This window comes from Sylvia atricapilla, chromosome 3, assembly GCF_009819655.1.
Source record: "Sylvia atricapilla isolate bSylAtr1 chromosome 3, bSylAtr1.pri, whole genome shotgun sequence".
Lineage (NCBI taxonomy): Eukaryota > Metazoa > Chordata > Aves > Passeriformes > Sylviidae > Sylvia > Sylvia atricapilla.
In genome coordinates this window covers 56,681,987-56,704,724 of record NC_089142.1, presented here as the reverse complement: position 1 = coordinate 56,704,724, position 22,738 = coordinate 56,681,987, and the positions used below count along the sequence as shown (strand labels likewise).

General features: G+C 38.7%; 1 protein-coding gene across 2 annotated transcripts; it reads right to left on the bottom strand.

Annotated features, from left to right (window-relative positions):
* Positions 1-504: 504 nt before the first annotated feature.
* LOC136359109 (plasminogen-like) lies at positions 505-22,428 on the bottom strand. 2 transcript variants are annotated; one of them, XM_066315437.1, is made up of 19 exons: positions 22,309-22,428; positions 19,427-19,562; positions 17,141-17,247; positions 14,412-14,526; positions 13,375-13,514; positions 12,679-12,799; positions 12,429-12,547; positions 11,393-11,555; positions 10,640-10,770; positions 9,717-9,882; positions 8,792-8,958; positions 7,717-7,865; positions 6,931-7,024; positions 5,336-5,462; positions 4,533-4,607; positions 4,037-4,177; positions 2,846-2,952; positions 1,876-2,021; positions 505-1,123 (listed from the first exon to the last, which is right to left on the bottom strand). In XM_066315437.1, exons 1-19 carry the CDS (start codon positions 22,355-22,357, stop codon positions 962-964), a joined length of 2,415 nt encoding a protein of 804 aa, XP_066171534.1. In that variant the 5' UTR covers positions 22,358-22,428; the 3' UTR covers positions 505-961. The 2 variants fall into 2 exon arrangements, with proteins under 2 accessions (XP_066171534.1, XP_066171535.1); XM_066315438.1 differs by having other exon boundaries at positions 12,679-12,796.
* Positions 22,429-22,738: the final 310 nt, after the last annotated feature.

The window sequence follows — 22,738 nt, the reverse complement described above, 5'->3', positions numbered from 1 at the left end:
GAGCTCCCTGGTTTATATGCCAGAGGGGCAGGATGTGAGCAGGAGTTCATTGTCAGCAATTGTTTCACTTTGGCAGGCATGAGTGAAGCTTTCCTGGGAAGCATTTTTAAAGAGGTAAACTTACACTCCCTATAACCACATGTGTACATAACTTCTTTTAGAGGAGAAAAATGTACATCTAACAATTACTTAGATGATGTTATACAAAGAAATGAATGTGTACTATGGACAACACGATTTTATAATATAAAATGCATTGTCACTATTTGTGGTAACTATTGATTGCTATTTTCTTTTCTTTACTAGGGACTAGCTTCAGGGTGAGTCTGCTTTTTTTAATTCACTGTTTTAGATCTTTGATGCAACATTTATACTTTTGCTGCCAGGTGTATTTCCATGATTATAAAAAATATGAAAACACAAACCAAATGTATTTCCTTCTTTTTTTTTTCCCGTCCCATGTATTTAATGCTATCAAATATATCTAATAAAACTTCACAGGCATATAAGACATGTGAATATTCTTCTTTGGTTTGCAGCATCAAATTGGTAATAGGTTCAGACAACTCACAGAAAATAAAAAGTATTCTCATTTCTTCATATGTTAGAAGCACAACACCTAGAAAATGAAGACCTTAAAAGAAAATGTCATTGTAGAGCTAATAAAATAATTAAAATGCATGTGTCTTGTTACAGTTAAAGTTGGGATTTTCAACATGTATTTCAGAGGTGGGCAAGTCTTTTGTCAGACATAGCAAACAAACCATAGAACATATAGAAAGAGGATAACAGACTGTCTGCAGGGCTTGTTGGCAATGACTATCAATTTATAGCAATTTAAAATGGATGATCATATTTATTTTGCTTTCTTATAAATGATTATAGCTTTAATATTGCACTTGGAATCTTGTATTTCTGATGTGCGTGCTGCTTTCCAGGAGAGGGCAGTCCATACCCAGGATCAGTTGCTTTCCATCACACGTTTAATCCAAGAAATATAGCTGGAGACTCGAACATACACACCAGGTTTCATGGGCTGGGCACAGCCAAGGCCCCAAGAGGTGACTCCATGTTGGACAAATTTATCTTGGTCCAGACAGACTAGAGGTCCTCCACTGTCCCCCTAAACAGAGAAAGAACAGGATGATTCCTTCTTGGACAGATATGTGGCCTTCCCACAGGAGGCACAGAAACAGAAGTACCTCCTACATGTGAAAGACACAGTACTTTAAGAAAACACTGGAATTCTGGCAAGGCAAGAGTTTTCTATGCAAATTGTTGAACAGTTTGTAAAGTCCTCTTCATGCCACCCAGGCATTACATTTATTTTTGAAATAAGGGGATTTATTGAGAAAGAATCTGATTGCCCTTGTTAACTTAAACTGTACTTCTTCCCTCAGTCTTTTTTCTGAGGTCTTCATGGGTTCCTGTTGTTACTAGATGATCCAGTGGCACTGATGCTTGGAAATTCATAGTTACTTTGGCCCTTGTTTTGCCTGGATGGCGGGCCCCACTGCAGCCTTCCTTACTGCTAACTAAGCTAGCTTGGACATTGGAGGTAATCTGGTTGAGGCTAGCAAGGGGACCTCATTAAAGAAAATCAGTCATTCTAAGTTGGCTTCCACACTCCTGACTTGTGCAGCTGTGTGTTACCATGTGCTCTGCAGTTCAGACTTACCTGAAAACTTGCCCCACTTCCCAGCAGCAGCCAAGGGAGCAAGGAAAGAGCAGAATACATGGGCATTTTTCAGCTCGAATACCATGTGGTATGGTAACATCCTGAGAACAATTCTGGGCCTCTATAGCCCAAGAAGCAATGCCCTATTTGATTTGAATGTGCTTACAACTGACTCTGATGCTCACAGACTTTCTTACCTGACAGGTATCTGTGCCACCATGAATATTCCCAGCACAGAGCTCGTGGTTTTTAACTCTACCATTCAAAAATTCCCGGCGGTTGCATATTTTATTCTCGATTACAGGAAAGCCAGTTTCCTTTAGGTAGCCACGACCAGAAGTACCTTTGCAAATAATAATGAAACCAAAAAAGAATGAATGACAACGGCAATTATCATACTCTCAAAACAAAAATATCAGGATATGGATAAGCAGTAAAATCATCCTAGTGTGCACTGAGCATACACTTCCCAGGCACAATATGAAGATATACCAAAGTCAGTAACACTATCAGTATTATGGTACTTATTACCACCCACCACTGACCCTCCTGTTCTCACACGACATCCATGGGGATCCAGTACCCACAGATACTTGTGGGAGTCATCCCCAAGCCATTTTATTTCTCTATATCTGAATTTTCTGTGGAAGAAATTAGGTAGGAAGCAAACAGTTGAAAATGACATGATGGGCAAGGAGGCAGAGAACCAATGCACTTCTCAACCAAGATAGAGTGGGAGGTTTTGAAAATGAGGGTTTTATTTGTGTGAGAGGCAAACCAACCTGGCTGGGAGGAAGAATCGCTCAAGAGAATGAGCAAATTCACATTTATGGGACTAGGAAATAACCTAAATCTAGAAAAACCTTCCATCTAATAGGGCAAAAGCCCACTTTGTGGAAAAGCATACGGACTGAGAGAGAAAACACTCCTTAGCTCTGCTTTTCTTGTAACATCTATTTAGAGGGTTTCAGTTTACATGGCATTGAGTGATTTAGGGGAATCAGTGTCAGAGAGAGACATTGGAAAGTTTGGCAGCACCTGATGAACTTTGATGAAATAAGTTTTTCATCGATAACTTTTGTGGGGCTCAAGAGAGGGCACACTTTGGATACAAGTATATACCAGTCTGCAAACATGGAGCTTTTAAATGTGATAATGCTGTCTCACCTTTTGTATCCCCCCAGCCTGTCACATAGCACTCCTCTCTTCCTCCTAACACAGAGTTTTCTTTTGGTAAACAAACTGGGATTACATGATTATTGATGACTGCTGGACTGAAATGAGCAAAGGGGAACAATCATTAGCACAATTATACTTAATACTACCTTCAGGTTTATAAAAAGATTTTTTATATATTTAGCCTTTTATCATTTAAATCCTTAGTTTCAGTTAAGGTTTATTTCTGACATGCAAAAGTATTTTTTAGGCTCTAAACCCACAGAAAGTTATACACAAAAGAGAAAAGTCTGAAATGGAGAATGACATAAAAAACCTCAACATTAATTCAGGAGAATGCTTTGATTTAGGCTAATGCATGGATAACAGAACCCAATTATCAAACTATTACAAAGAGCATGATTTAGTGGCATTTAACATCAAGGTGTTACCTTGCTCTTTCCACATCCAGTCTGATTTTAAATCACTTTCTGTCAGGACACTTAGCACACAGCAGAACCTGAGTCCCTCTGACTTGCCTTTGGGTGCAGCTAAAGCTCATTTAGGAGACCACATTTTTAAGCTGACCCTGCATCTGTTCTGGCCATGCACTGCGGCCACAGCAATGAAAGCCCAAGCACCACACAACCACATCTGGTTGCAGCTGCATGGACAAATTCCTTTTGATTGCACAGTTCCACAGAGAGCATTTCTGATGAATGGAAACAGATGCGAGAAGGGCCATACTGGGCATTACATCAAACTCTTTGCCTGCCCTCTGGACAGCCCTGCTGGAAGAGGAAATCTCCCCATCACAGCATGGAAGCAGCATACATCATCATGCTAATGTTGCAGGTTTCAATCATCATCTCCTTATCAAGGTACAGGCATGTAGAAACACAGACTGAAAGCATCCTCTAGGCATTACCTCCTCCTATCTGCTGCCACTGCCTCACCTTCCAGCAGCTGACACCCAGTGCACTTGCAGCCTGGCTAACTGTCCCTAGCCCTCCTCCCCTCCAAAAGGCAGCATTTCCCTTCCTGAAACCCTGAAGCTTCTGCAGAAAGGGAAGAAAGAGGGAGGGTCTTAAATCACTAATTGAACACAGAGTGTGTAGGGACACTCATTTCTACAACACCAGCAACCACTCGTTAGTCTTCTTGTCCCATCACAACAAAGGAGTGCTTCAGGTGAAAAGGTACCTCCTCAGTTTGAGCAGAGCAATGTCTGCCCTGAGTGGCTCCGTGACAAGCTTCTCTACATCTCGTATTTGTACTGATGGCTCTGTTGCTGCTTCTTTGTGTAATCCAAGGTATACTTTATATGCAGTTGGTTGTGGGGACCTATTGGAAATGATTGAACATGGTAAGCTGAATACACAACCATGAGATGAATACACAACCAGAGCAGAGACCACTTACAATGTTGCTGAGCACCTTGTTCTATTAAAGCCAGATAGTCAGCTTTGGAGTAAACTTAATCCCTTATAATGGCACATGAATTCAAATTCGCAGAAGTCATCACTGTCACTCTGTTTACAGTCAAAATTCAGCTTTAATGAATGACAAATAGACTCAATTCTCAACTGCTTGCAAGCTGTTTGCAACCAGCTTGGGTTGGTTATTGGGTCTCTTGTTTCTCATGTTATTTTCTATCTCGTGTAAGAAGTTGCTGGTGCAGACTATGACAGATACTTACTTATCTAAGCAGTGGGCAGCAGTAAGAACCCATTGAGGATCTATCAGAGTTCCTCCACAGAAGTGCATGCCCATACTGTAACAGAGCAAAAAGTCATGAGAAGGGCAGTAGTTTAAGATGGGGAAGTTAATCCTACTGTAATTTATCAGGTAATATTTCTAACATGTGCGCCTTTACAAACTAAAGACATTATTCCACAATTTTATTAAGAAATGTTATGCTTTCCTTGAATAATGTTTCTTATAGTGGCAGTAGGGTTCTGTGGTCATTTTTAGGAGGCCTTGTATGAAAACACCTAAATCTTCATTCTTAGTCAATGTTTCTGTAGCTGAATACCCTGCGGGAAGTGAGGTTCACCATTTTAGAGATTTTGACTTTTTCTAACTCTAATCACAGTCATAAAGCTCTGCAACTGGCCTTGATTCCCAGCTTTATTAATAATTTTGCCAGTACAATCAAATACTTATATGAAAGGACTGATCAAGAGGTGTACTAGCTATACTGTTGCTTTTATTCATTGGAAACTGATTCTATTGTAGAATATACTGACAGATTTGAAGTCATTCTGCCTTCATCTTTTTGAAATTAACAATTAACAATTGATCATCTCCCCATTTGTCACAAAGCAGAGTGTTCTTGGTTGTCCAAATGACCTTCTTTAAGAATAGCACACACAATATTTAGCCTTGAGCTATTTTTAAATCAAAATCAAGTTTAGAATGCTTAAACCACTTACTGTAACAATGTCTGAGAGACAAGGTTTCTTTGCATGTAGAGTCTAATGTAATGGGGAATAACCATACCTGGTACGGAGGCTAATCTGCCAGGGCCAGGAGTGTGGATGTGAAACACACCCTGCGACAATCCTTTGAGCACACAACTTTGGTCTGAACTTGGATTTTCCACATTCGTAAGGATACTGAGGAGGAGCTTCAGAATAAGAAAAAAACATCACTAGAACGAACTTCAGCGATTTGCTATACATTCACTATGAATTGAGTAAACTAGAAGGTGAGCCTGTTACATTTGTCACTTCAGCTTCTGATTCTCTTCTATCCCATATATTACATGTTTTTCGTTAGGTTACCCTCATCTGGAACACCTAAAAATGCGCAGTAATTTTTTTTTTTCGCATACAGTTCTCAGTGCCCAGCAAATTACACACAAGTAGCTCTACAGTCGGATAGAAAACAAAAAATAAACCCAAAACAAAAACAGAAGGGGAAGGAGAAGAAAAGCAAGAGAAAGAAGAAATAAATTCTCCTAACATTCTTAAATGGACTCATATGGACATCAGCAGTGAAGAAGTTGCACTGGAAGATGTTTTAAACTAATCCTGGTAGTACAGCATGTGAAATTCTAATGACTTTTATGTTCTCTGAGGATCAAAAGTTTGTCAGCTCTTATCTTAGGATCATTTGGCACTTCAGATGTCTCTGAGTTATTAAAAAAAGTAGTTCTTATTTGGCCTTGGTGAACTGACTCTCATCAACACAGAATTAGGAATTTCATAAGCAAAAAGAGCTAACTAGTGAAATTAAAGGCAAAAGCCGTGTTTCCTCTGTTCTTTAGATTACCATCTCAACAGTAAAACAGTATTAATTTAAAGAAGAAATGGGTCATCAAAATAGAATACAATAGTCATCTGAAAATATAATTTTTTCCTTAAGAGTCCCAGCCCAACACATTCACCGCAATAGTACTTTCACAGCTCCAGTGTGTACACAACAATTTTCTGTTTTTTGTTTGCTCATCTTTGCGTTTTATCTGAGCACATTTTCTTCTGCTTACTGCTGAGACGATAAAGCAGCAAGAAAGACACCTTTCTTTTGAGAGCTACCTCTCTTCCTAGCATAATTTTTGTTGTTGATAGACATGAAGGGACTGGAACCCAAAATGTTATAAAAGTTTATCATTGTACGCTTTGTTGCACCACCTCATTCAGAGCTTGATTACTACTAACAAAGACAAATGGCATTGGGTTAAATATTTAGGATCAGATACATTTTGCAGACATCAGATATGGTACAATGTCAGAGGAGGGACAATCTGGTTGTCATCCAGAACAGAACCAGAGCCTCATAAGCAGGGTGTGCAAAAATTTTGCTGGTATAAGAGCATGCCTTGTTCAGCAAGGCCACACACAGCGTTATGCCAGGAGATTAGGGTGGGCCAGGGAAAATTTCTGCTGGAACCGCCCATTTAGAAACACATGGCAAAACCCCATGAGCTTCAGTGGCTCCCAAGAGCCTTAATTTCTAATCTAAATCTATTGCACTTAGATCAGTCTTTCAGACTAATCATGGAGTATTCTCCAGCTGTTATAAAAAGGTACAGGAGAGGGAGACACGCAGTCCTTAAGGGAAAGGTAGACACTAGTCTTAAAAGGAATAATTACGGCACTTGGGAATGTCACAGTACTCCCAGGCTTTTCTTGGGTCTGTTGTGTAGCACCAAGGTCCATTCACATCTCCATCAGGGTTTCTGCAATACTGTAACAAAGAGTAAAGGCACCAGATATTAACCAGGGAATAAAAAGGCCAACCAATTAAAGTTTCAAAATAAAATAAAATAAAATAAAATAAAATAAAAATTGGGAAATTTTATTTTTATTTCCATCCTGAGAAGTGATTTCCAATTATTTTTGTCAAAATTTTTCCATTTGCTCTGTGAGTTTGGAAAAAGATAATCAGACTTCTTCAACTGTCTTCAGACAGCTTCACTAGATCCAAGGGCAACTTTGGATCTCTGAGGTCTCAAAAATTAGGAGATCTTGACTTTGGATTAAGCTTTCTAAAGCGCAGAAAATACCTACTCCTGCTTTCCCTGCAGTTAATAGACTCAGTAGGATCGCTCCTGAGGTCTTTTCATATCCACTCTGGCTGCATGACTCAGGGACAAAGGAGTGTTGTGTAAGCTGCTCTTGCCCAACCTGATGATGCCTCTGGTGACACAGGGCTGCAGTGTTCACCCTCATGCAGGTGCTGGTTAGCTGAATCACTCTCTAGGTTTTTCCTGGGCATACTGACTGATCTCTGCTCAGCACAGACACCTCACACAACTGCATGCTACCAGGTATCTTTTCTAGTTCCCTTCCTTATCCTAAATATATCACATGTCTTAGAAAAAAGGAGAGGACAGGCAAAGCTCAATGACAACAAGTATTAAATGAACAGTTGTTTACATTTTTTTCCAGGCCTGCTCTTGGATGAGTTTTGGGAGTGAAATATTCATGGCTATGAGGTTTCTGAGAACTCCAGTCTTGACAAGTCCTGCCCCTTGCAGTTTTTGCCACTGTGCCACGGTAGTCAACACCATTTTCAACAATGCAGTCTGTGAAAGGTGAAGGAAAGGAAATGGTTGTTAGCCGTGAGCTGTTGGGCCATGTCCATACTTGATGGTGGTGAAGCAGAGATAAATTTGAGGAAATACTTCTGCATTTTACACGTTCTACACATTATGTAGATGAGGAAAGAAGAGCTACATAGTGTCAAGGATGACTAACAGTGATATTTTTAATTTCCTTGCTTCTTAAAAGTTTTCTTCATGATCACAGAAGTCATAAATCAAAGAAGCTTACATTCAGTCAATCCTCCATGACTTCAGAAATCAGGACTACAAAAACCATGCATTCATAAAATATTTTCCTTGCAGACACTGGTATCTGTCCAATGCTACATTTTACAGTAGGTAAGAACCAGTAAAACCTGTTCAGCCAAAATTATTAACCTTCTAACCAGTGAAAGGTGTCATGGGGAAAAAAAAAAATAAAAAAAAAAAATAAAGCTGCAGTACTCTAAGCATCAACTGCTTAATAGAGTTGCATCTGAACTGAATCAAAAAAAAGCCAGCTGTCCTCTGATAGTACATGGAACACTAGAAGTGTGAAAGCATGGCATAGGAAAAGATTTTTTGGAGCAAGTGTCAGGAAAATGTTATCATTGCTCCATTTTTTGTCATTGCTTGTCATAGGTGCCCTCCCACAGTAGTGTGGAGACTACCAGCCATTTGTTTCCTCATCTTTCCAATATTGCCAGATGTAGCAGGTAAAACATGCAACATTAGTCTAAAACCTAATGCAGAAGCCCTGCTATAAAATTCTACAAAAATGCTCAGAAAATTGAGTGGATACAATACCATATTAAATATATTGATTTAGAGTTTCCTGTATTCCATCCTCATTAAATCCTTTAAGATATTTCCATAAAAACTAGCTCCCCGTTTATGGGCATTTCTGGGGAAGTGGAAAGAATTCTCACCAGAGTTTGTGTCCAGTGTTGTCTGAGGAGGCTTAGGTACAGTCTGTGGCCCTCGGCCATCACACTTCTTCAGGTCACAGTACTCCCACCTCACACTGGGGTCGGTGGTGTAGCACCATGGGCGGCTGTCAGCATCTGGGTTTCTGCAGTAATTTTGCCTCAGGTCCCTACAAATGCAAACATATTATATTATATCGTCTTGTTATATGCCACTGCCCTGGGGAGAGCTCAAAAGAACATTTTAGAGAACAGATCTGCTATGGAGTTAGCATATATCATTTATCATGTACATTCTGTCATGGCCAGTTGAAATCGGTTTTGCAGCAGAAAGAAATTAGGACAAATATATGGAATATTTAAATATGCCAAATACTTATTCACTGATTACCACTTATGGTAGAACGTAATTTAAAAATCCAGACAATGCATACATGTATAGCAAAGATATAATTTATTTTATTTTTTCAAGTATGTTAATGGCTTTTAAAAAGGAATAGTTTTTGCATTTTGGAAAAAATAAGTGATAAATATCAGGAATAAGAAAACAATCTATCCCTTCCTCAAAGTTTTAATGGCTTGCAGATTAGGAAGCAAAGACTTAAACTCATGAATAAACTAATGCATAGAAACAGTTCATTTCTGCACGGGGGAAAATTTTTGATAATTATTAATTGCCTTAAAAGAAATGTAGAAACACACAGTTAATTAGTCTAAAGTATAATAGTGACAAATGTGCTTTTTTTTCAAGATGAGGTTAATTAAAAGTGTTTCCATGATAAAAAAGAAGAAAATGAAGGGATTACTTTTATGTAGTAAACTCCCTTCCCAGCTTTATAATCCTTGTGAAATGACAATGCAAATCAAAACAAGTACATGAATAACCACTTAATTTCCAATGAAACCTGGAAATGGGAAATACACGTACGCATTTGGGAAGTTCTCTGCCGTTTTGTTGTGCCGGTGAGGTGACATTGAGCTCCAGGCTTGACATTTCTTTCCCGTGACAGTGAAAGAAGCTGTACCACGGTAAGTCACCCCATTGCCCTGATAGCACTCCTCAGTAATTTGAGCCTGCTCAGGCACATCAACATCTGCAGTGAATAACAGAAACCAATCTCTTGCATGTTAATACTTTGACATTTATACTTGACCACAGAAAGACAACAGAAAACAACAAGCCAGAGTGTTCCATTGACCACCCCAGCATGCTCTATGTAACAGAATCCTTCTCAGACAGTAGATCAAAAGGAAGATTTCAAAACACGTTTGCAAAAATTTCATGTTATGCTAGATTAAAAGCACTTGTACATCATTTTACTGTCACACATAGGCATTTATTTCAGATAACAAGCCAAATAGTTAACATATGGATCAAATCTTTTTCAGGATGGGGGCTGTCTGTGTCTTTGCCATAGATCTACGTATGGAACAAGATTACCTTGTGTAAGGAGAATTTTCTTCTCATTGTTTTCTACGGAGTCTTGGTTCAGTGCTCCTAAATTATCTTAGGTTTTGCTACAAGATTCAGACTTTAAGCAACTGGCATGTAAATCTAACTTTTCCATGGAGCATTTAAAAATATGTCAGTGAAGGTAACCGCCACTGGGCAAAATGAAAAGGCTTCTGTTACTGCAGTATTTCCTGATCTGAGTCAATATCTGACTTAAAACCTTCTGCACTTGGCCTCCAGACTGAACACACCAGCCTGGCCTCCATATCAGACCCAGGAGTTCAACTGGACATGGCAATGCCAACAGTGACAGCAACAATGCAACTGAGCAGAGTCACACAAGGTTTTCTAAAATATACCATGGTGACCCTTCATTTCCACTTGTATCCTGTTCTTACCAGAGGCCTCTGGCTTGGTATTATCACAGGAGGGGATGTTGCAATATTCCCACCGGGCAGTTGTGTTGGTGGTGTAACACCACGGCCTCTGCTCACCATCGGGATTTCTGCAGTAGTTTTCATCTAGGCTCCTAAAACAGAAAACTTGACTGATAAAAGTCTCTCATGGAAATCTGTTAAATGTTATGAACAAAAGGAGAATCTCTTGCTGCCTAGCTTACCGTTGTATTTACTGGTAGGTAACCACTGCTCTCATTTACTAATACCATCTGTTACATGAATAACTGCAATTCACTGCTGTTTTGGATGTTTTAAACCAGACATTTGCTCAACTGATGGATGAATTAAGAGATTGTAGTACTTCAAGGTCAAGAGTAGCACAGCAGAAGGAATCTAGGGTGAAAGTATCTAGCCCCAAGCAAAAATCCTAACTGTACCCTTCTTACCTTACGTGGTTTCATCTGAGCAACCATATAGTGAAAGCATGCAATGAGGAGGGAAAAAGTCAGTCAAGCAGAGCTTGAAAGTCAGAAGAGGAGACACCAGTATTCAAGAACAAAGAAGTCAATAGAAAGAAATGTATGAAAAAATTGAAAAATGAGATCCAGCAGGTGATGAATGCTGGTGTGCAACTGAAGAATTTTACAATAGAGATGAAGAAAACTGAAGTAATTTTGAGACTTGGTATTTCTCATGGACATTTAATAAGAGAAGGGTTTCACTTAGTGGCAGGGATAGTTGGGTTTCACTTACTGGCAGGGATAGTTTTCAGGAGTTCGAGCATGTTTGTGGGGAGATTGAGAACTCCAGTGCTGACAGGTATTTCCTGATTCAGTTACAGATATTGTGCCTCGATAGTCTTCTCCTCTTCCTGAGAGACACTGACGTCCTGGTGCAGGAGGTGGTGGGGGTGTTGCTGTTACAGGAAAAGGAACTGAAATTCATCAGCGCCTTCTAGATATAGTAAAAAACTAAACCAACAAACAACTCTCAACTTTATAATTAAGTGGGCTATTTTGATTTCTTTGCAGATAGATTCTAAATATTCAAATATTTGAAAAGTCCAAAAGGCAGAGAAAAGATCTAAAGATATCTTTCTCTACTCTTCTTTCTCCCATTTTGAGTTCTGCACGAGCAGTCAGGTTGCCAGAAGGGCATTTGTATCTGCCCCTTTGCAGCAGACAGGATACAATACAGGATACAAAAGTCAGGATATGAAAATGCTAGCAGCCTCATCAGAACAGAGCTGGAAAGTGAGCAAGTGGTAATACTGTGAAGAGAACTAGGGTGAAAGTGTCAGGCCCATCACTGATACCGACAGGTGCACGTGTAACATAGACATCCTCTGAGTGGTGAGAGACAGCAAGGATGAGGCCTAGTGAGAAGTCCGAAGGAAAAGTATAATGGCAAGCACAGGCCTTTAGGGGAAAAGAAAACTGAAAAGGTGGAGAATTAATTTGGAAGAGAAAAACAAAAGCTGAAATATTTTCAGGAAGAGTGACACTTCTTGACATCAAAAGAAGAACATCAGAAGAAACACTAGAAATGCCTGGTCATAGAAAAATACATCAAGGAAGGGAGATGTGCTCCAGACAAAACTTTTAGAAATGTCTATGACAGAAATGTCTAGCCTCAATAAAGATATCAGAGGTTCATTTTAAAGTGATTAATTTTTTTCAGTCAGATAAAATTCAGCTGTCTTTTATACTTTTCTTTATCTTTGGGACCTCTTTTGTTTGTTCTAGAGCCTTGCACCACTGACTGGAAGAAGTCTAGAAGTCAGACTCACTGCAACGAGGAATGTCACAATAGTCCCAGCGTTTAGTTGGACTGGTAGTGAAACACCAGGGCCGAGGTTCCCCGTCAGGATTACGACAATAATTATTCTTCAGATCCTTCTCTGGAAAACTGAATCAAAAAAATAAGATTTTTAAGTTTTCAGATATGCTATTAATAGCTGTAACAAATATCCTGTCTGGTGCAGGGTGGTCTTCAGTCCACCATTGATCACAAAGAGACCATCACAGAACCTGACTCACTTTTCTGGGAGGTATCCATGAGAGTGAGGTTCCTGGGAGTCCCAGCGCTGGCACTTATGCCCAGACACTGTTGTTGCAACTACTCCACGGTAGTTTTCTCCACTGCAGTGCATGCACTCTACTGTAGGAACAAGGCAGAATAAGTACAAGAGAGACAGAAAGCCCCTGATGAACCAGTCCAGAAACATTCCCACTCATCTCACATGAAGCACAGGAGCCTGATCAGAGCACAAGGCTGAAGTACAGTCTTTTTTTTTTTTTGAAAAGTAAAAGCTTATTTTCCCTGGTAAGATGACTTTAACCAGTTGACTACATTTGTAGTATTCAATTAAAAGAATACTACAGACTCTAAAAGAGCTAAATTGAATCTATTAAGATATCATTTAAAATCTGTGCTTTGCTACTGTCATATTTTATTGAGTTTTGTAATAGCAACTCTCATGGGCTTGATTCTAATTTTATGATATATGAATCCACCCATATGCCTTTCTTTATCTAGGGGGAAAAAAAGGACTATGTATAGCTGTCTTCAGGCTCTTTTGATATCTTCCTTGTTGAATTTGAAAATGTTTTGGAAAGTTTCATGTTGAACTAAATTCAAGTTAGAAATAAATGCTCAATGGAAAATAAAAATATTTGAATAACTTCACATTTTTGAACATATCTTGCAAAAAATGGAAGGATGTGTATCCTGACCTTCACACTCAGGGATGTTACAGTAGTCAAATCTGGTATCAGGATCTGTTGTGTAACACCAGGGTCCCTTTTCATCCATATCAGGATTTCTGCAGTAGTTTTCCTCCAGTCCTGCATTGGGATATTTTTCAGGTGTGTACCTAGAACGGAATTAAATGGGATCACAGAATAAGGAAAGTGTCTCAATTATTCAGCTGAGGGCTCTAAAAATAAAATCTTTATCTGAAGACAATTGTGTAGATGTTGGTCTTTAGAAGGCCCCTAATTGTTACTGTGTGCCATTGCTAAGTTAGAAGTGCTACAATTACAGACTTCAGGAAATATAGTGCCTCTATGGCCAGTTATGCCTTTAATACTTGCATTTTCTTTAGTTTTTAGTCTTAGTTAGTCTTAGTTCTTTAGTTCTTTAGTTCTTTAGTTCTTAACCAACAATAACTGGTTTCCAGCAGTTATTGTTCAGTCAGGGCATGTAGTGAACTATTTCCTCTGGGATACGTTCCCTGGGAGATGCAACGAGAATGGTATTTCTGAAATGTGAGAGTCTTCTGTAACCTGAATGCTATAGCTTCTGAATAGAAGGGTACTAAATAAACCCAGTTAGGTATTTGTTATTGAATACAAGAAATACTGCCTCGTCAATTGTGGATTCACTGATCAAATTATGCACCTCTATCTCATCTGCCCCAGGTTATACCTTTGGACAAGAGAAGTTGTTCTTGCTCTGGTGAGATTACTGAAAAATTCTGATTTCAGCAGAAGCAGACGTTCTCCTGTCTAGTGTTTTGCTCATGTAAAGACCATAAAATTTAAATGCGACTGCCAAGGCTGACAGTGTCTCTTCTGATCATGTAGCACCACTTAGAGGTCTCTGAGTAACAATCCAGATTAGAGAATTATCTTATTCTAGGTAAGTATAGAAAAATATTTTATAAGGAGATTTCTAACACCAAAAAAACTGCTTACAAGACAAATTAGCGTATATGTATGGCTTGAAAAAAATTCAGAAAAACATATAAACAGATAGGAAAAGACCTTACTTTGGTTTATGTGGGAAAATATCAGCCCACTTCTGGCAGCGCACACCTTTCTGAGTTTTGGCTTCTGTTCCTCTGTAATCCACTCCTATTCCCTTCTTGCATTCTAGAAGATAAACTGAAATGATATGTGCTTAATCAGTATCATGACATATCCGTTGGATTCTAACATACAAAATCCATTTTCATGCTAACACACTTAAATATGTTTGATCATACTTGACTTTCTTTCTTTTCTCAAAACTGGACATTTACATTGTAAAAACCTGCTAGTTAACTGATGCCTAAGTTGACTTAATTGGGACTGAAAAATGTATGTGAAAGCAAAAAAAGTTCTACACCAGAATACCAGAGGAATAGGTGTAACACAACCAAATTATTTTGGAAACATGCCACAGTAGATTTAAATACTAAAATATGCTTTAAGCATTTAAATAGATACTATAACAAAATAGAAACACATTATATTTTTCTTACCTCCTATGAGATTATTATAGTTATGCACCTGAATTTATAGATGGACCTTGAGGCATGTTTTATTTCAAGTTGTATATATAGAGGCAAGTTTACTCTAGAAACTTTAGCTAGAAGTCATTTGGATCCCTCAAACAATTTTGCAATAAAATAACATTAAACCCCTCAATTACTGAACATTGAATCAGCCAAGTGTTGACTCTTCTTGTTTTGTAAGCTTTTGACCGTTTATATAACCTTTAGGACTTTTCCTTTCTGATGAGAAATGACTAACTTTGATCCTCAAACTCAACCCGTGTCCCTTAGGTTAACTATTCACAAACAGATATGTAGGTAGCAACTCCCAAAATGCAGCTTTAATTCTTGCTACTTTTACTATAAGTCAGAGAAGACTAACTTTCTCTTTCATAGCACATACTATAGAAGAAGTAACTTCTGAAACTGTCAGTTTATAGTAATTGCCACCCTTTTTGTTGAATGCAGTGATAAATAGCAACTATGTCTCAAGTCATTGCCTTGACTGAAAAAATTACTGCAAATAAAAAGATGACCAACAAAGACACCATCTGACACACACCCAGTAGGTTGTGGTTTTGACATTTATGATACCAAGGTCCATATTTTGGTTTCTGCAAGTAGGGGTGCAATTTTTGGAAATTTGGGTTTTGTCAAACAGTTTTTCACACCTTTAGTAGTGTTATTTCAAGAAACTAAATCACGTCTATGGCCTCAAAACATGTAGCAACAAATCGCCAATGAGTATTGCAGGACCAGGTTCTAGCCTCAGTTAATCCAAGGGATGTCTCAAAAATAAACCAAAATTGCAATCTAGCTCCTGATCACAGCAAGCAAAACCAATACGAGGATTTATCTATAATTTACTCATTCAGTCCTTTAGTTTTGTTACTTATTAATTGATCCACTCGATTTTCTTTCTAAATAGGAACTGCAGAAGATTTCTTAGTGTCACTTAATCGTGATTTATGGAAATTCCCACCAGCTTCTGTGTACAATGAAAGACCTAATGTTCTAAACATTAAATTACCTACAGAAAAAATGCAGCTGTCCAAAGGGTTCAGAAAACCCTAGGTTGAAAAGGACCCTCAGTTGCCTTTGGTCCATAGCCCCAGAAATAGCACATTCAGGGTCTAAGGTGGGTGAGACTGCTCAGAGCTGTGTCCAGTCAATATCTGTGAGGGTGAAGGCTCCACAGCCTCTCTGGGCAATGTAGCCCTGTACGTACCCACACTTCTGTGAAAAATTACTTCCTTATATTCACAGTGCCTGAATAGAATCTCATTTGGATGTTTGGCTGCAATCCAGCTAAAGCTGTTGAACTACTATCTAAAATCTCCTTGCAGCTGCTATACACACAGCATTGTCTAATTCCATAGGAAGGGATAAGGGCAGGTCAACAGAGAAGTAAAGATGCAGTTCCCTGGAGCCCATGGGTATTTACTGTCAAGTTATTGAGATTCTTGCCCTTTGCTTAGAAACTGGCCCAGCAAAACCACTTAATGATTTTCAGCAGCTGAGAACCTGGTTCATTTTAGCTTGTGATGCACCTTTCTTTGTTGAAGGAGACCAAAGCCTTGAGATAATATAGTTTCCAATTTCTGAATATTTTCAAATGTATTAATATTTTTTTTCAAACTTACAAACGGTTGAACACAATGTTCATGAAGTCCTTTAAAACAGAACAGAAGTAATTCTATTCAGAGTTTACCACATTATCTTACATCTGAATGATCCCTAAGGAGATCTTTTCTCCCTTATGTATTACTAAAGTCTGGGAACAACACAATGAAATTTATGTTACATTAAAAATAAACCACATTCCTTCTTCCCTGTATGTAGCAAGAGCTCCGTGATCAATAATGTAATTCAAAAACAGCCTTTAAACCAAATTGTTTCCTTGCACCTGGCATAAGGTGATAATTTTTGAAACAGGATGAAAAATTGGAGAGCTGCCATTTCTCAGAGACATACTTCCTATTTTCAGAAAGAATTAGAGACCATATCTGTCAAATAATTCTCATCTATGAGAAAAATATTCATAAATAAAATACGTACAAAAGAGGAATACAAAAATTCACCACGTCAACTAATTACACCATAAAAATAAGAATAGGATAAAAATGTCACCAAATTAATTAACTGAAGAATACAACCAACATACAACAATAAACAAATACTATAAAAATAGATACATTTTATCTAAACCACAGTCCAATAATATAAAAAAGATATAGACATACCTCTTTTTTCGTAAAGAACTGCATTTGCTCTTCTGAATATCATCGCTGTTTTGGTGTTCTCAGTCAATGTTAAACACTGTTGGTCTTTACTAGTAAATAAGAAAGCCCTGTTGAAATGAAGAGGAGAGAGTAATGTAAGAAACAATACTGAATATATGCTTATTTTCCTGAAAACGTTTTGAGTATTCAGTTGTCATTTTATAAAACACTACAGTTCAGTGATACTTATGACTGAGAAATATTTTCAAATTAATGAGTATTGCAGCTCACATTTTCAGTGGTGATTTTCACTTCTAAGTGTGAATATCAAACTAAAGTTGAAAGGGAGCTACAAGAACAAATTGTAATAAGGGATAAAAGGTGTATAACCTGCCAGAGGTTCAAGAGACCTCATGTTGAAGGGGACATATACACAAAGCACCTTGACCTTATTTCAAATATATTAGTGGTCATTCAAAGAGTGAGACATTCCACAACATGCAGCAGTTACCAAGGAGCAGGTAAAACACAGTCTGCAACCTTAAATTATCTTGTGGTAACTCTTCTGAGCATTTGTAAGCACTTTATAAATCATAGAGTAATGTCTTTTCAGCAAGTGTCTAGGCTGTAAATTGCAAAACTGAAGCAGATGGTGTAGCCTTTAGAATACCATCTACAAAACCTTCTGACAGGCTAAGTCATTCCTACAGCTGGCTTTTTTGAACCAAAAAAAAAAAAAAAAGAACAGTGTGGCATTCAGTGGGTAGATCCATACCAGGAAAGCTCTTACCTCCAGTTAAACCAATTAAGCTGTAAGTAATGTTAAATTTGTACATAGGGAAGTAACCAAGGAACATGGCCCAATCCACCTCTAAGGTGGGATAACAGGTCTGAAGCACTGATCTGAACAGATTGGTCTGAAGCATTAATGTGAGCATGCTGCAATGCTGGCCTGGTCTCAAGATCTTAACATTTATCTCTCTTCCCTCAAATCCTTCCTGCCAGATAGCACCTGTCCTTGCTTGATTGTAATAGATCTCACATAATTAATTAAGGAGGCATTAACCGGATGTCATTCCAATGCCAAGTGATGGCAGGCTTAGACCACGGGGCAGAAGCTAGGGAATGATACTGTGTCTCAATATGCCTCAAAAGGGAGCATTAATTCCCTACAAACTGTAGGTAAAATATATAACCTGAATATATAGACTTGCCCTCTCTGCCTTCCCTACTCTCCTGAAGTAGCTCTGCCCTCTTTGTGGTTCTCAGAGTGAAGATGGATCAAAGGGAATTGGTAGTATTTCTTTCAGTCAGCAGACTCCTGTCATCCTTCAGGGTTACACTTTTTTACAGTAAGTGTCATTTTCTCTTTTGAGTTAAAACACATAGTTAAAAAAACCACTTTTAAGAAGTCAGCACCAGTGTATCCCTGCCTTGAATAAAAGCATTAAGTAGAAGCAAGTGCTTGAAACAGCACTTCAGACAATCACTCTGCTGAGTTCAAAAGGTGTGCTGCAGAAGTGGCAGATTGGAAGAGAAAACTCCTCTGCCCAATAATGGAGGACTGCCTCCCGTGGCAGTAATGGACTCCTCTCCTCACTGCCCCAATTTCCCGCTGTACTGCTGGGGCTCAGCAGGCTGCAAGGCTTTGGGACAGGAGATCCAGAAGCCTCAGGCTCAGAGCAATAGGCTTCAGTGGGGCAGAAGATCGAGCAAAGACCAGTGATACAGGCTCATCAACATCTTTCATGCTTTCTAGCCCCTTGAGGCTGATTAAGGCAAGTGCAGAGAGAGGACGTGGCTGAAAGAAGTGTTTAGAATCATTAAGGTTTAGGTGGTTATCTCTTTCTCAAAGTAAATAGAAGTTACCTAAGTCTGAATTCTAGTCAAATCCCAAATAACGGATTTATCTGCAAGATAGCCAATGCAGTGAAAATAAGCAATGCCATTATTGGTGTCCTAAATTTCCAAGAAACTAATTATGACTCCTTGTTGCAGAAGGAGTACAAGAGTCTTGATAAAACCATGCCAAGGTGGTTTGCAGCATCTCAAGCTGTGCATTAAGATATTGTAATGTTTTTCAATAAAAATTCAACATAACTTTCTTAATTTCCGTATTTCTTCTGTTTTTGTCTATATGTCCCAGGCATTCAGTTTCTACTCTTTTTTTTTGTTTGTTTTTCTAGCAAACCTCAGACCCCCACATAGTCATAAATTAAATCCGTGGAAGTTCAGACTGCTGGTAAAAAAGGCTTATTGTTCCATCACCTGCAGAGAAAGATATATGTGGGAACCAGTAGAAATTACCTGCAAGCAAACTTATCTTCATTTTCACATTTCTCTGCACATTCTTCTTCACTATTTGCTTTATAAACTTGCTTCATTGGGTTGAGCAACCAAGCTCCCTCTGTTCTCACATAGCCATCCAGGATGCTTCCTTGCACTGAAAGGAAAAAAGAGAGAAAGGAATGAAAATGGGAATGATGATTTGATTTATTTCAAACTCTCATGTTAAATTCTTTGTCACCTAGCCATGTGACATCATCACTTAATTGCTGGAATAATTGGGATAATGTGACAAAATATGGGTAAATCTAAAATGCCATCCTGATATGGTAAAAGGTAGCATCAGTAAAAACCCAGTGTAAGAGAAATTCACCCAGCAACCTCTGGGCTACAGCTGCATGTTAAATACATAGGGTATGAAAAAGTACAGCTATATTTAATGATAAACTCAAAAAGTGTTCAAGAACAGTCCTCCTTGTAAAGGACTTTGGTATTTAGCATTTTCCTGTTACAGCTCTGGAGTCTCAGAATTAGTGCATAGCACAGTGACTTCCATGACTTCCAGCTGCAGGGTCATGGAGTTGCATGAGTCCTATGATTTTTACAGCTTCTTTATCAGTGGAGCATGTGATTCTTCTGACGAACATTTGGCTCTGGGAGTTACCTGTTCCATAGGGTTTCAACCCCAGACAGACACCCTGGCCCCTGGTCACTGCAGGACATCTCAGCCCGGCTCTGTGTTTTTGTGCCTGGCCTTACGCAATCGCTGAATAGAAGGCAGACAGGAGATGAACCAGACCATGACTGGAATCTCAGGAATAACAGCCATGCTGCAGAGAGGAACTTCTTCACTTTCTCCAATCCCTGTCAGTCTCAGCCATGGCCCCTGCCAGCAGGAGGGACAAAAAACCTCCTTGTCCTGCTCAGACCCACGGCCTGTGAGCAGGGGCTCCTCCGGACTGTTCAGTGATGTCTTTGCAGCTGAGAAAGGCAACAGCTTCTCCCTTTCCTGAGTAACACTCCTTAGTGTGAAGCATGCTCCTATGTGTCCTGCCATTAAATTCCTTCACCTGAGAGATAGTTCAGCCTGCAATTGGGTATTTTCTTAAAGATCATTTTGCATCTACAAGTTGAAGTTGGTGAAATAGGGAGAAGAGACAAATTATGCTTCCTCTCATACAACTGCAAAAGCATAGAAGTTACTGTAGGGGTTTTTCTGCATTTAGACAAGGGAAGAGTTTGTCCCTAAGGGTTGACAGTTACTTCAGCAGTATGCACGGAAGACAAGGATAGCTGCTGGAAAACAAAAGAATAAGTGAAAAAGAGTCCAATGAAATTTCCGCTAGTCATTTCAAAACAAAAACATTGAGAAGAAATGAGTTTTGAGACAAAACATTAAACTAGGTTAAGACAATATCATAGGGATGCTGCAATGGTCTCCACAGGGAAAAGGAAAACAAGTAAAGAATTCCTATTATGGTACAGCATCCATTCAAACTGAAGTCTGTTCTGTTTTGACACTTTGCATTGTCATTATTACTACAACATTTGATTTTAGAAATATTGACAGCGTCATAATTGACTTGGATCATAAAAATATTTTTCTCTTTTCTGTTATATTTACATGGCAGGGTATAATACTTTAAGAAAAAAAAAAGAAAATACACATAAAAACAGCAGTAAATTTTCATGCTACCATTTTCCCTATATCTGTGGTGTTTTACAGTCCCAGAAAGATGTATTACTATCCTATTCAGAAATGCAAATATTTACTACCTTTTGATAAACAATTTGCAAGCAAAAGTAGAGTATTTCAGATAAAAGACCAAACTGTATATTTTTCTCCCCCATATAAAATTCTTACTTTATTAAGAATGGCATTTGATCTTACTGAGGCTATTCTTTTGCAAAAACAAAGCTTACAAACTAGAATTTAAACTAAGAAAAAAACTTTTAGCATTAACAGATTTTTTTTAATGCTGGGGCATGTCCATAATATTCCCAGCTAAAATCTACCCATATATTTTCCTAACTGTTACCTTTTCTTATGTTTTAAAACTGCACTTGCAAAACATTTATTTTATTGCAGCTTTATATATGCATTAGCCCACTCACAACTGTATTTTTTACTGCAATCACAACATATTACGTGGTTATACAGATGCCTGGAAGATGTGTGGTCTGAATCTCACAGTCCACTGGAGTTTAAGGTTTTCAGGACAGACAATATTCATATGTATGAAACCCATATAAATATATCTAAAGAGCCCAATTCAGTTCCTGTGTGTTCAAATATTTTTGTATCATCTTCCAGAAAAATATCTTATCATACCAAAAATATTACAGAAACTAACCCTGGTCAGATTTAGTCTCCCTATCACATGGAATGAAAAATTCACTGTTAAGAATGTGGTTATGAAAAAGACTGAAACTGCAGCTTCACTTTCCTTTGTGATTTTGTTTTGCACAAGCATTAACAAACTTTAAAACCATCAGCATAAGCATCACGGTAGCTGGCAATAACAGAAAAAAAAATCTCCAAACCTAAGATCAAAGGCTGCTGAAACCAGAGGAAACGCTGCCTTTGTACCAGCCTTTGACAGGCTGCTTCCCAAGGGTGTCCCTGTTTCTGGCCATGGGAAATGTTTGCTGGGAACCATTAGTTAGTTGCCCATGCAGACACCAAGGCTGTGCCTTTTCTGGTGTCTCTAATGAACACAACCCTGGGGCAGTGACAGCTCTCACTCTATTCAGCAGCAGCTCTTGCTGGCCAGCAAGCCCCAAATCCATTATAATCCAGGGAAGTTGTGATACAGGAATTTGGGGACCTACCTTCATCATCTGGAACTTGCAAATGTCTGCCCCAGTCTCACCTAGGAAAGCAGAAGGCAAAGGACTCTTACCTGAGCTGAGAAGGAGCAGAAGGAGAAAGGCAGCTTTGCTAATACCCATTTTGGGCCAGCTTGGAGAGTGCTGGAAGTTGTGTGTGTCAGTGCTCAAAGTTTTATTGACTCCCACTGGAGTGAGGCAGCATCAAACAAACAAGGCAGGAGGATTAAGTTAATCATTCTCCCGTGCTGCTCCCCCCTTGCCGTGGTGTGGCCGTTCAAACAACCTTGAATTGGATGGATTACCAAATCAGATTCAATCATTTCTACTGGATGCTATTAAATGCAAAGGCACTTTCTTGTTTTGCAGGATATGTTTTGTTCTCAAATGGCTAGGGTCTTTCTCTACTAGAGAAAGAGACAGGAATAATGTTGCTGGAAAGCATGGGAAATCATGTGTCCAGGCAGGATCTGAATTTTTCTTGACATTAGAGTCCCAATAGTA